This window comes from Emys orbicularis, chromosome 10 (assembly GCF_028017835.1).
Source record: "Emys orbicularis isolate rEmyOrb1 chromosome 10, rEmyOrb1.hap1, whole genome shotgun sequence".
NCBI classification, from domain to species: domain Eukaryota; kingdom Metazoa; phylum Chordata; order Testudines; family Emydidae; genus Emys; species Emys orbicularis.
The window spans coordinates 3,406,016-3,418,930 of NC_088692.1; the positions used below are offsets into that span (position 1 = coordinate 3,406,016).

At 49.4% G+C, this 12,915-nt stretch overlaps 1 protein-coding gene across 1 annotated transcript in view; it reads right to left on the reverse strand.

The window, feature by feature from the left end:
- Positions 1-12,915, reverse strand: part of RAB26 (RAB26, member RAS oncogene family) — a 216,035-nt gene that overhangs the window by 60,075 nt on the left and 143,045 nt on the right. Inside the window, exons 3-4 of the mRNA XM_065412359.1 lie at positions 11,077-11,118; positions 7,420-7,486 (exon numbers count right to left, since the gene is read on the reverse strand). Coding sequence (XP_065268431.1) covers positions 7,420-7,486; positions 11,077-11,118 — 109 coding nt within the window. The remainder of the gene's footprint in view (positions 1-7,419; positions 7,487-11,076; positions 11,119-12,915) is intronic.

Below are 12,915 nucleotides of genomic sequence, written 5' to 3' on the forward strand. Positions count from 1 at the left end.
AGGTGGCGTCAGCTTGCAGACAGAAGGCAAGAGTCGATGCTCCGGCTGCTGGAGCATCAAACTGATATGCTCCAGCGTATGGTTGAGCTGCAGGAAAGGCAGCAGGAGCAGAGACCGCCACTACAGCCCCTGTGTAACCAACAGCCCTCCTCCCCAAGTTCCATAGCCTCCTCACCCAGACACCCAAGAACACGGTGGGGGGGCCTCCGGCCACCCAGTCACTCCACCCCAGATGATTGCCCGAGCATCAGAAGGCTGGCCTTCAATAAGAGTTAAAGTTTTAAACTGCAGTGTGTCCTTTTCCTTCCCTCCTCCCCCACCCATCCCGGGCTACCTTGGCAATTATCCCCCTAGTTGTGTGATGAATTAATAAAGAATGCATGAATGTGAAGTAACAATGACTTTATTGCCTCTGCAAGCGGTGCTCGAAGGGGGGAGGGGAGGGTGGGTTGTTTGGTGTACAGGGAAGTAGAGTGAACCGGGTGGGGGGGGGGGCGGAGGGTTCATCAAGGAGAAACAAACAGAAGTTTCACACCGTAGCCTGGCCAGTCACAAAACTCGTTTTCAAAGCTTCTCTGATGCGCACCGCGCCCTGCTGTGCTCCTCTAACCGCCCTTGTGTCTGGCTGCGCGTAATCAGCGGCCAGGCGATTTGCCTCAACCTCCCACCCCGCCATAAATGTCTCCCCCTTACTCTCACAGATATTGTGGAGCGCACAGCAAGCAGCAATAACAATGGGGATATTCTTTTCGCTGAGGTCTGAGCGAGTCAGTAAGCTGCGCCAGCGCGCTTTTAAACGTCCAAATGCACATTCCACCACCATTCGGCACTTGCTCAGCCTGTAGTTGAACAGGTCCTGACTCCTGTCCAGGCTGCCTGTGTACGGCTTCATGAGCCATGGCATTAAGGGGTAGGCTGGGTCCCCAAGGATCACGATAGGCATTTCAACATCCCCAACGGTTATTTTCTGGTCCGGGAAGAAAGTCCCTTCCTCCAGCTTTCGAAACAGAGCAGAGTGCCTGAAGACGCGAGCATCATGTACCTTTCCCGGCCATCCCACGTTGATGTTGGTGAAATGTCCCTTGTGATCCACCAGGGCTTGCAGCAGCATTGAAAAGTACCCCTTGCGGTTTATGTACTCGGTGGCTTGGTGCTCCGGTGCCAAGATAGGGATATGGGTTCCGTCTATGGCCCCACCACAGTTTGGGAATCCCATTGCAGCAAAGCCATGCACTATGGCCTGCACGTTTCCCAGAGTCACTACCCTTGATATCACCAGGTCTTTCATTGCCCTGGCAACTTGGATCACAGCAGCCCCCACAGTAGATTTGCCCACTCCAAATTGATTCCCGACTGACCGGTAGCTGTCTGGCGTTGCAAGCTTCCACAGGGCTATCGCCACTCGCTTCTCAACTGTGAGGGCTGCTCTCATCCTGGTATTCTGGCGCTTCAGCGCAGGGGAAAGCAAGTCACAAAGTTCCATGAAAGTGCCCTTACGCATGCGAAAGTTTCGCAGCCACTGGGAATTGTCCCACACCTGCAGCACGATGCGGTCCCACCAGTCTGTGCTTGTTTCCCGGGCCCAGAATCGGCGTTCCACGGCATGAACCTGCCCCAGTAACACCATGATTTCCACATTGCTGGGGCCTGTGCCTTGTGAGAGGTCTATGTCCATGTCAATTTCCTCATCACTCTCGTCGCCGCGCTGCAATCGCCTCCTCGGCTGGTCCTGGTTTTGCTTTGGCATGTTCTGGCTCTGCATATACTCCAGGACAATGCGTGTGGTGTTCATAGTGCTCATAATTGCCGCGGTGATCCGAGCGGGCTCCATGATCCCAGTGCTAGCTATGGCGTCTGGTCTGAAAAAAGGTGCGAAACTAGTATCTGACGGACCAGGGGAAGGAGGGAGGGAGGGAGGGGCGAGTGACGACATGGCGTACAGGTACAGGGAATTAAAATCAACAAAGGTGGCTGTGCATCAGGGAGAAACACAAACAACTGTCACACAGAATGGCCCCCCCCAAAGACTGAACTCAAAAGCCTGGGTTTAGCAGGCCGTTGATTTGACGGAGGGAGGGGGAAGCAAATGAATACAGAACAAATCTATTTTTTACATCTTAAGACGATGGTGCAGCATGACTGATAGCCCTCGGCATCTTCTGGGTGCTTGGCAGCAAATACTGGGCGCTTGGCAGTTAGTGTACTAAGACTGATAGCCACTGTAGTATGACGACGATGGATACCAGTCGTAATATACTATCTACTGCCAAAAGGCAAGGGGCTGCTGCTGTGTAGCAATGCAGCCCCACGTCTGCCAGCACCCAGATCGCCCTCGGCCTCTTCTGGGTGCTTAGCAGAAAATACTGGGCGCTTGGCAGAAAATAGCATACTACGACTGATAGCCATCATTGTCAAGACAGTTCGATAGGACTGAGCAGGTCTGCCCAGGTGCCCATGATTGACAGCCACTGCAGTACGATGACGACGGATACCAGTCATAATAAAACATCTACTGCCAAAAGGCAAAAGGCAAGGGCTGGTGCAATGCAGCCCTACGGCTGCCAGCCCCACGGCTGCCAGCACCCAGATCGCCGATGAAGGCTACCAGTCATGCTGCACCGTCTACCGCCAAAAGGCAGTTAGCTGCTGCTGCTGTGTAGCAATGCAGTCCCACGACTGCCAGCACCCAGATGACATATGGTGACGGTGAGCTGAGCTGAGCGGGCTCCATGCTTGCCGTTGTATGTTGTCTGCACAGGTAACCCAGGTAAAAAGGCGCGAATCTATTGTCTGCCGTTGCTCTGACGGAGGGGGAGGGGCCTGACGACATGTACCCAGAACCCCCCGCGACACTGTTTTGCATCATTCGGGCATTGGGATCTCAACCCAGAATTCCAATGGGCGGCGGAGACTGCGGGAACTGTGGGATAGCTACCCATAGTGCAATGCTCCAGAAGTCGACGCTAGCCTCGGTACTGTGGACGCGGTCCGCCGACTAGAGCACTTAGAGCATTTTATGTGGGGACACACACAATCGGCTGTATACAACCGATTTCTATAAAACCGGCTCCTATTAATTCGACCTAATTTCGTAGTGTAGACATACCCTGACTAAATGTGGACTGTTTAGAAGTCAGACGGATTGCTCGGGGGGGGGGGGGGAGGAGGGGAGGTTAATCTTCATTTCACAGAAGAAAAGCGTCTGCAAATATCACTGGGTTGCAAAGGAAGAGTTCCAGTTTGCTGTGATCAATGCACTTAAAGCCAGCTGGCTTTTCCGCCAAAGAAAGCACGCCTGAGATACCACCTAACAGCCAGAGACACGGAGAGAACGCTAAGCACACAGCCTGGCTTGGGGATGTGAACTGGTCTGCTCTCACAACCCAAGCAGTCAGCCCTGTTCAGAATGTGGGTGGAAGACCTGCAAGGAAAGCAGCAGGAACCGTAGGAAATGGTGTTGGCGGCTCAGTAAATAAGTGTTGCTGCGGGAAAGATTTGGGAGTTGTGGTGGATGATCAGCTGATCATGGGGCCCCAGTGTGATGCTGTGGCCAAAAGAGCCGACATGGTCCTGGGATGCATTGACAGGGGACTCTTGAGTAGGAGCAGAGAGGTTATTTTACTTCTGCATTTGGCACTGGGGCGACTGTTGCTGGAATCCTGTGTCCAGGTCTGGTGCCCACAATTCAAGAAGGAGGTTGATGAATTGGAGAGGGCTCAGAGATGAGTCATGAGAATAATTAGAAAACATGTCTTATAGTGATAGACTCCAGGGGCCCAACTGATCTCGTTTAACAAAGAGAAGGTTCAGGGGTGATTGATCACAGTCTATAAGTACCTACATGGGGAACACACATTTAATAATGGGCTATTCAATCTAGCAGGGGAAGGTCTAACATGATCTAAGAACTGCAAGCTGAAGATACACAAATTCAGATGGGAAATAAGGCATAAATGTTTAAAAGTGAGAGTAATTAACCACTGGAACAATTTACTCAGGGTCATGGTGGATTCTCGATCACTGACAATTTTGAAACCAAGCTTGGAAGTTTTTCTATCAGATTTGCTCTAGGAATTATTTTGGGGCAGCAGGTCTCTGGCCTGTGCTACCCAGGAGGTCAGATTAGAGGATCATAATGGTCCCTTCTGGCTTGAGAATCTAGGAATCTTTCCCCCCGGTTGGTACTGAGCCATTGCCCCAGTACAGCGCTGTTGGGGGCTCGGCCTCTTACCTTTTGCACACAGCTCAGGGCCGTAACTATTTGTGGTTAGAGGTGGCCAAAGTTTTCCATGGAAAAATGGGGTTTCATTGAAAATCAGCCTTTTTGGAGATTTCAAAGGGAAACTTTGAAATTAAACATAGTTTGGAATTGAAATTTTTGTTTCATTATTTAAAAAAAACTTTGGAAGTTTCAGGCTTTTGTTTTCCCCTCTCTGTTTTTTCGTTTTTCACCTTTCAGTGCAATACGAGTGCTGGCGATAGCTAGGGCTTTCCTCCTCCCCTCCCCCCAGCACGTTTCCCATTTTCCAGTCGAATTTTCCAAAGTTTTTTCCAACTTTGGAAATGTTACAGAGTGGAAAAAGGAAAAAGGGGTGAAGAAAATACTAGCCAGCATTCCCTGTAGTGCATTCCCTGGCAACAGAGGAAAACAAGAACTGGGAAGAAAAAGGAAAACATTTCAAGTTTTTCGAAATTTCTTAATGACAAAAGCGGTTTCATTTTGAAATTTTCCTGTGAAACACTGAAAAATGTCAAGCCAGTATTCTGCCTGAGATGGTGTATGTGAAAAATACGATTTTTTTTTAGACATCCTCTGGCCGGAGAGCCCAGGTTACTGCCCAAGTTCCCGCTTAGGTGATTCTATTTTCCTGTCTTAGATCCCTCTGCAAAGACCTGAGATTCACCTTCATTTCTTCCCTGAAATGTTGAGCAACAGCTACGTTCTCCCCAGCCTCCCCGGAGAGTCCTGCATATACCGTTTGTCAAGCACTTTTGGGTCGTCCCCAAGGAAAGGAGCTGCATAAATGTCTCTTGTCATTATTACAGCTCATTTCACTTGGAGCTACAGGAACCTCCCGTTCGGTAACCATTTCCCAGGAGGGACCCACCAGTGTCTCATCTTCTCTTGATAGATCTATGAAGCTCCCGTTCACTTTAACTGGAGCTCCCTGGGCAGAACCGGTAGAGAAGAGGTCGGCCTGGAGATTGCTTAATGGAGGGCTGGGGATGCTCTGACAGAGGAAACTCTCAAAGGGAGGGCATACCAAATCATTATAGCTCCTTCCAGCTCTATCCCTATTGGCCGTTAGTTACCGCGGAGATTTCGTCACTGGTACAAGATCTGGCTTCTGAGACCCACAGGCAGGGGTGCTGGATCTAGGGGGTTAACTTGAAGGAATAACGGCAGCTCAATGCCTGGCTTTCATCATATATGGGGTGCTCACTGTTCTGTTCAATGGCTTTCAGCACCCCAACTCTACAAATTGTTCCACCAGCCCTGCTCACAAGGCGTGGAGAACTGACTGGGGCTGGTAAACACCCCCCCCTACCAGCCCGGGTTGGGGCAGAGCCCTGCTGGCAAAGGATGGGTTATGAGCGTGAAAGACAAAATCCTGTATGGTGGCTGCACCGGAGTCTTTCCAAGGACCATTTCAGCCACCGGAGCTTAACGGTAAAACCATAAAATACCCCAGCCGGGTAAGACCTCATGTTGGGGCGACGCCTGGCATTCGGAGGCAGATAACCATCAATCTCCTAGAAGATTAAGGACACGTTTCTGCTACCCGCGACTCAGCAGACGCTCCGGAGCGAGCAGCGAACTGCTGGTTAGATATTTAACCAGCATCTTGTGGAGTCTCTTTCTGCTCTACAAACTATTTGTTACTTTGTGGCCACATCCTATCGGGAAACACCCGATCTGCTTATTGCTGATGTAGCCGTTCTATAAATGCCAGCAGGAGGGCGTCTGAGACAGAGAGCCAGCCACAGCTTCCCTCTCACAACCGCTTAGAGGAACCAAAACGCAGTGAGTACAGAGCGTGTAAATAACTCAACACCCCCCCCCCCCTCCCGTAACGCTCAGAATTCCAGGCTTTGCAGCAGGGCTGATGCGGCCTGGCTTCAGGCCTCTCCACTGCCTCAGTTTACCTTCCAATCACTAATCAAGCAAACCACAACTGGTGTTTTCACAACACTGCTCCTTCCCTTCTGGGGGCGGTATGTTACCATAAACACTCAGCACCTTCCAAGCCTTCCCTCGGGGTTCAGTTCCTCCTCTCAGTTTACAATGGGTATCAGCGCCCTCTTGCCAGGCTCAAAAGTCTTTTCGGCCCTTTATCAGGGCTGCCCCTTCCTTGGCGCCCTCCCTCCAGGCTCACAGGCCCCCTAGCTAGGGCTTCTCACCCAGCAGGACCTCAGCTGAAGGTTATCCCCCAACAGACTCCTGTTCTTTGCAGGTCCCTCACCTACTCTCTGGACTCTCTGGGCTGCCCTTATATTCCCCAGCAGTCATATGTTCCCATCACATGACCCCAGGACTCATTCCCTTCACAGGAGGAGCAAGCTAAACCTGGCCCCCAGCTCCCTTAAAGGGTCAGTTCACCTTGACGGGCTTCAACGGAGCCTCGCCGATTTCCACCAGCAGCGGATCTTAAATGTGAAACTAACCAGTCTACGTCCCTTGCCCCAGGAGAAGGGCAGACAGGGCTTGATCCCACACCCTGGATTTCCTCGCTGACTCCAACAGAGGCAGGATGAGGCCGAAAACGAATCCATTTGATCTTTTAAAATTCTTTCCATTTAAAATCACCTGCATTTCTAGTACTAACGCTAGGAATAAAGGGTGTTTTCAGGTGCTAACCACGTCCTTTTTCAATAACAGCTCCGTAAAATAGCGAGGTGCGAGAGGGGTGAGATTTGCTCGGTCACCGAGGAGCTGGGCAGTATAGAGGAGATCATTTAAAATGTCCCTGGGAGATTATTTTTTTTAAATGATGGACTCCCTTCCTGCCATGCTGTGCCTCGGATTACCAGATGTCCTGATTTTATAGGGACAATCCTGATATTTGGGGCTTTGTCTTATATAGGTGCCGATTACCCCCCATCCCCCGTCCCAATTTTTCACACTTGCTGTCTGGTCACCTTAGTTGTGGCCCAGACTCACCAGTAGCAGGCTGGGGCACAGAAACCAGGAGGGGAAGTGATGGTAACACAGAACTGACTAGACCCACTGCCCAGCCCAAGCAAGGAGCACAAACTCAAACTGCAGCAAGAGGGACCAGCAAGGAGCAGGACGCTCTGTGTGGATCCATGATCCCGGGGCCCTTAAGGCCTCCCAGAACAACAGACATTTTCCTGACACTGTCCCTTTAAACTCTACTTTTCCCCCCTAGAAAGAAGCGAGCGCAGAGAAGCTCTTACCATGGGCGTCTCGGTAATAGGCGTGAGTGACGCTGCGGAACCTCTCCTGCCCCGCGGTGTCCCAGATCTGAAAAGGGCAAAGACAGGACACCATCACACACAATGCCAGATGCTCAAACCAGCCCAGGCTGCTCTGGGAGTCGGGAGGATACGCCGGGCTCCTTTGTTTTCCTTTTAAAGAGGTTTCATTTCTTTTAAGTTTAAAATTAATTAAGGGGGAGGGACTGGATAGAGCTGATCCAAGGACTGCAGAGAAGTAATGGAAGCAGGATTTTGGAAGTCTCCTGCTTAGTCACATGTTGAAAGGGACCTGCAGTCCCCCAAATCATCCTTGCCCCAGTGTGCTATCAAGATGGCAGCTTCTGATTGGACTGCTAATTATTGTTACCCCTTTTGACTCAAGTGGTTAGCCACAAATGTTGGGGTCCTGTGGGTTGGTCCAGTTAGAAATTATGACTGCACATCCTTTGTAAAGAAACAGGATTGCCTCAAAGAAGCACCTGATTCGAAGTCCTGTTTCTTTGAACACAGCAGGAATCAAGCAACAGGAGATCATGTCTTTGCTCATCGCTCCAAGCCTCTTTCAGACAACACTCTGCCCAAAAGCGCTCTCTCCGCTTTTTTCAGTGCCACACTCCCAGTGTGACTGCTCTTGGCTTTTCTGCCCCTTATCACCCAGCTTCTCTGATCTTTCTGATGCTTTCTCAGACACCCGTGCCTTCACAAAACAATAGCCAGCGAACCCCCTTTGCCCAAGTGCCTTTGCTGTGGGTGGTGACATGGGCCCGTGTATGCAGTGGAGGTTGTTATTGTTTCAGCTACCTGGTAACTTAATTGTTTCTTACCACTCTATTCAATGAAGGGCTGTGGTCACACCCAACCCATAATAGTATGGAAGCCAGCTTTTCAGAGATTTGCTCTTTGTGCTTAGCAATCAGAATCTCTTTCCTTTCAGCCCGCCTGAGAGCTGGCTCAGCCAAGGGGTTGTGTAGGCAATTACACCACAAAGCCTTTGCAGATCTAGCCAGTTAGTTCTATTTGTTATTACTTCTTTGCTAGGTGTTGGCCACTCATGCTATCACCACAAGCTACTTGTTCCATGTCTCCATCCCTCCAAGAGATGCACCGTGGAAAATGGTCCACTCAGCTCCAGATGGCTTCATGTCCTGCCAGGCCACGTACCGCAGGCTGAAGTGACTCATAGCTGGGCGTTCAGCAGTCTGCTCACGTGAGCAACACCAGCTGGCAGAGCGATGGAGGAAACATTGCGGGTTTCAGCAACGAAGGGAGAAAAATTAAGACCCAACCGGATATTCTTTCGGAAAATAAATATAAAATCCAGTGCCAATGCGCACTCCTGAGAAAATGACTTTAACGTTTCATTTCAACAACAATTCATGGTCTGATCTATTCGCACATGATTAATTTGCAACAGAGGGATGTTTGTAGGGCTAAGTATAGAAAAAGTGACAAGTGCAATAAATATTTAAGAGGCGCGTCACCATTCTTCCGCATGTCTGAATACTGAAATGATGGCATTTGACAAACGGCCTACAATGCCTCCGTAATCGAAAATCCATTTGCTGGATGGATTTGTGGGGAGCTACTAATTGAATTTATCAGTTTTTAATGCAGTGATGTGTTCGCGCAGAAACACACAATCCTATTGGGGGAAAGGAGAGCTAATGTTATTAGTTAGCTTCTGGCACAGAGGTCACAGAAGACAGCCAGATCTTGTGGCATTACAGCAGCTCAGATTCTTTTGGAACTGAAAATGTTGAGTTGAGATATCATGGGGCCGGGGTGGATCAGGGGACCAGGTAACAGTGTCTTTCATCATGGAGTCTTTCACCTCAAGGGTCTTGTCTGCACCAGGAATTAGCCTGGATTTCAGCCATCATAATGCACCACCATTGCAGACAAGGAAAGACATGATTTAGACCAGTGGAACCCTGGTTTCTATTCTGTTCTATATAGGTTCTTATACCAAAAGCTTATCACCATAATATCTGAGCATCTTCCAGCAGAGTATTAAGCAACATGACTACACATCTGTCACATGTTGTTTGTTCTCTCATCTTCTCCCTGGGGGAGAAGTGGGTACAATGGAGTGTCTTGTTTTGGTAGAGTTTTAAGGTATGCCTTTTTGTTTTTAAATATACAAGTTCAAGTAGGGATTGCCTCCAGCAGTTTCAGTTGTGGCTTTCCTGGTCTGCATGGGTGAATTAAATCAGCAGCTGAAATCAAGGCTCATTCCAAGTATATACAAGATCCAAGTAACTGGTTTGAATCGGGGCTGTGTCCAATCAGAATTTATTCTCACCTGGTGGCGGTTCAGTGGCCAACGTGAAAAGAGCTGTTGGGTTTGGACCAGTGTCCCCAGCACAAGAATAACCAGCAGGGAGGTCAAGGAGTCAATGGACCATGGAGACTAGCCTCCCCTCCCTTCCCCAAGTGACCCCTCACAATCAGGCTTGAGGGGCATTAGCAGGGAAGGCAGGGGAAGCTTGCACCGCAGCCAGCTACGCCGTACTTGTTTAATGGTGCACTGAGGCCTGTCTCCAGAGCTGAGAGAAATTCCCACTAAAGCTATTATAAAGATAAAGAAACAGATAAATAGTCGCAGAGAGGAACTAATGCAACATCACAACTGCCAAAGCTATTCCGCGAACTGCTGCTCCCCAGCGTGTGGCTGACGCTTTGTTTGGTGTTAGATATTGCTGATTTCATTACCCTGCAGCACATGTTCGAAAGTCGCTTGCAGACGGGAGAGAGCACTCTGGTACCTTCCTTACATCTCTCGCAAAACTCCAGATTCCCTGGGGAGACCATATGCTGGGGAACCGTGTTAAGAAAGTCCAACAGATACAAAAGCCAACCTTGCTGGGAATTCTTCAGCCTGAGCAGATCTGAATTCAGCTCCACTACATGAGTTCAGAGGTCCGCCAGCGTACTTGTGATCGTTTGATGGTCTCCTGGTCTATGCTGTGGTGGCGACGGGGGAGGTGAGGTGTCCCTTTTTAAACAACAGAGGCCTAACTAGCCCCAAGTAGAGTGGTACTATCACCTCCTGTGACTTGCATGCTATGCCTCTGTTAATACAACCTAAAAATGCATTTGCTTTTTTTGCAACAGCATCGCACTGCGGACTCATGTTGAGGTTCTGATCCACCGCAACTTCTAGACCCTTCTCAGCCATGCTGCCAAGCCAATTATCCCCCACTCTGTATTTGTGCTTTAGGTTTTTCTTCCCTAAGTGCAGCACCTTCCATTTGCCTTTGTTGAATTTCATTTTGTTGTCTATAGCCTTGGTCACCAATGTATCAAGATCCCTCTGAATTTTAGCTCTATCCTCCAAAGTGTTATCAACACCCCCAGCTTAGTGTCATCTGCAAATGTGATCAGTGTGTTCTCTAGTCCTACATCCAGTTAATTAATAAAGATGTTTAATAACCTAAACAAGCTATCCTTTCAAACTAAACCCAACCCAAACCAACGTGTTGGTTCTTTCTTTTTTTGGATGTGCAGAAGGGTTTCATGAAGCCCTCGATCAACCGTGGGTTTTTTTAGGGTTCTAGTTACCATAGCCAGCAGCACTAGTCCCACAGCAAACAAGCTGACATGGACAAGGTGAGGATCATGCAGAGCAGGGCTTACCTGCAGCTTTACCTTCACTGCATCCACATTTAAGACTTTATTCTGAAAGAGAAAACAGAAGAATGATGAGAAAAATGTATCCTCTGTACAAAACAGATTTAGACAGAGTTACAACAGCAGTGGATTTACCCCATCTTGTTTTGTTGCACTGACATTTTATTAGTTTGTATGGAACTGGCCAACAAATACTTAAGATTTTCCTGGGTAACTGTCACACGTCCGTATTGCACTGATTAAGAACAAGAGCCTTTCAGTTATGCAGCCCCTTTCATCCAAAGCACTTTACCAACTAATGCCTGGAGGGAGAGAGATCGCTGCAGCCAGTGCTGGAGAAGAACACAGCAATGGTTTAGCAGTGTACATCAACCCCACACAATAATGTAGAGAGAACTTTAGGGAGGCAGAATGTAATTGTTCAGAGTGGAAATTAGCAGAGCACTGGGGTTACTGACCCTTATGAAGGCAGTCAGCAGTCAGCACCTTGATTTTTCAACCCCTCTGAAAGACTGTTCCTGCCAGCACATTCTGGGAGTTGGGTTCTGGGTTCTCAGCCACCGGCCCATTGTCATTGCTCTCACACCTCTGCTTCCCCATCTACAAAGGGGAGATCGTACCAAACTTCTTCGCAGGAGGGATTAAGTCATTACACATTCCTCCCGTGCTGTGTGTGCTAGAGAACACATGCTAGAGGGCATTCAAAGCACCACCAGAAAATACATCTGCATCACACCAGCTTTCAGCCAACACAGGGCTGTCAGATTTGATCCTCAATAAGGTCCTTGCGGCCACAACAGGAAGTTTTTCTTCCATTCCTGGTAAGCCTGCCCCAGCACTGCCCCTACAGCACAGTCCATGGTGTTAACGCACAATATTAAACTCAAGGCTATAAACCAGGTCACGACTGTCAGAGGCTGCATGTTCTTTGCTGGGGTGTCACACCGGGGGAAGATACAGAGATGTGTCAATTTAGCTACCTGAAGTGGGCACGAATGAGACAGGTCAGTGAAAACACTCCATAAGAGTTAGAGTTGGTATGGCAACACCCATTTTTTCACGTTCTCTGTGTATATATATCTATCTTCCTACTGTATTTTCCACTGCATGCATCCGATGAAGTGGGTTCTAGCCCACGAAAGCTTATGCCCAAATAAATCTGCTAGTCTCTAAGGTACCACAAGCACAAGAACGAGGGTTCCTTTTACTCCATAAGTACAGGCCCAGGACACCTTCAGGCGTCTGGTCACAGGAGAGCCTGGCGTGACCTTGTCAGACCTGCAGCCGTGATGTCCTGGTGACCATCTGAGGAGCAGTGTCAATCAGTCTCCCCCCAAGTCATGGGCCAGGAATCCAAAAACTTCAGCACCTGCCTTTAAAGAACAGGAGAGGTCGGACGGCTAGTCCCAAACGCTGCGCCTGCATGGACATCCTGGAGGTGAACTCCTCCTGTCCTATAGATCATGGACGCTCTCTCCGTGCCCAGAGAAGGGGTACGGTGGTGCCTCGGCAATGGATGCATTAGAAATCTGTCAGTAGAACAAGTCCATGTCTTTAATATGAAGGTGAGGGTCCTCAGAGTCTACAGAGCCTAGCATGCCCCGAGGCCTGGCTGCTCAAATCAAGACACCGCACTGCACGCTGGGTTTTGGAGTCTCTGCGGGTCACCACCTCTGCAGTTAAGATGACAGTAGGTGCAGAGTGCATGTGCAGCTAACGGCTGCATATAGACAGTGCTAGGCCCCTCTCTCACTGCCTTGGGAGTGTTCTGACCCACACCTTGCATTGCAGGCAGACACGGCCTCCATCTTCCTCTGCCATAGAGGGATATTTGCCACTCGCCCA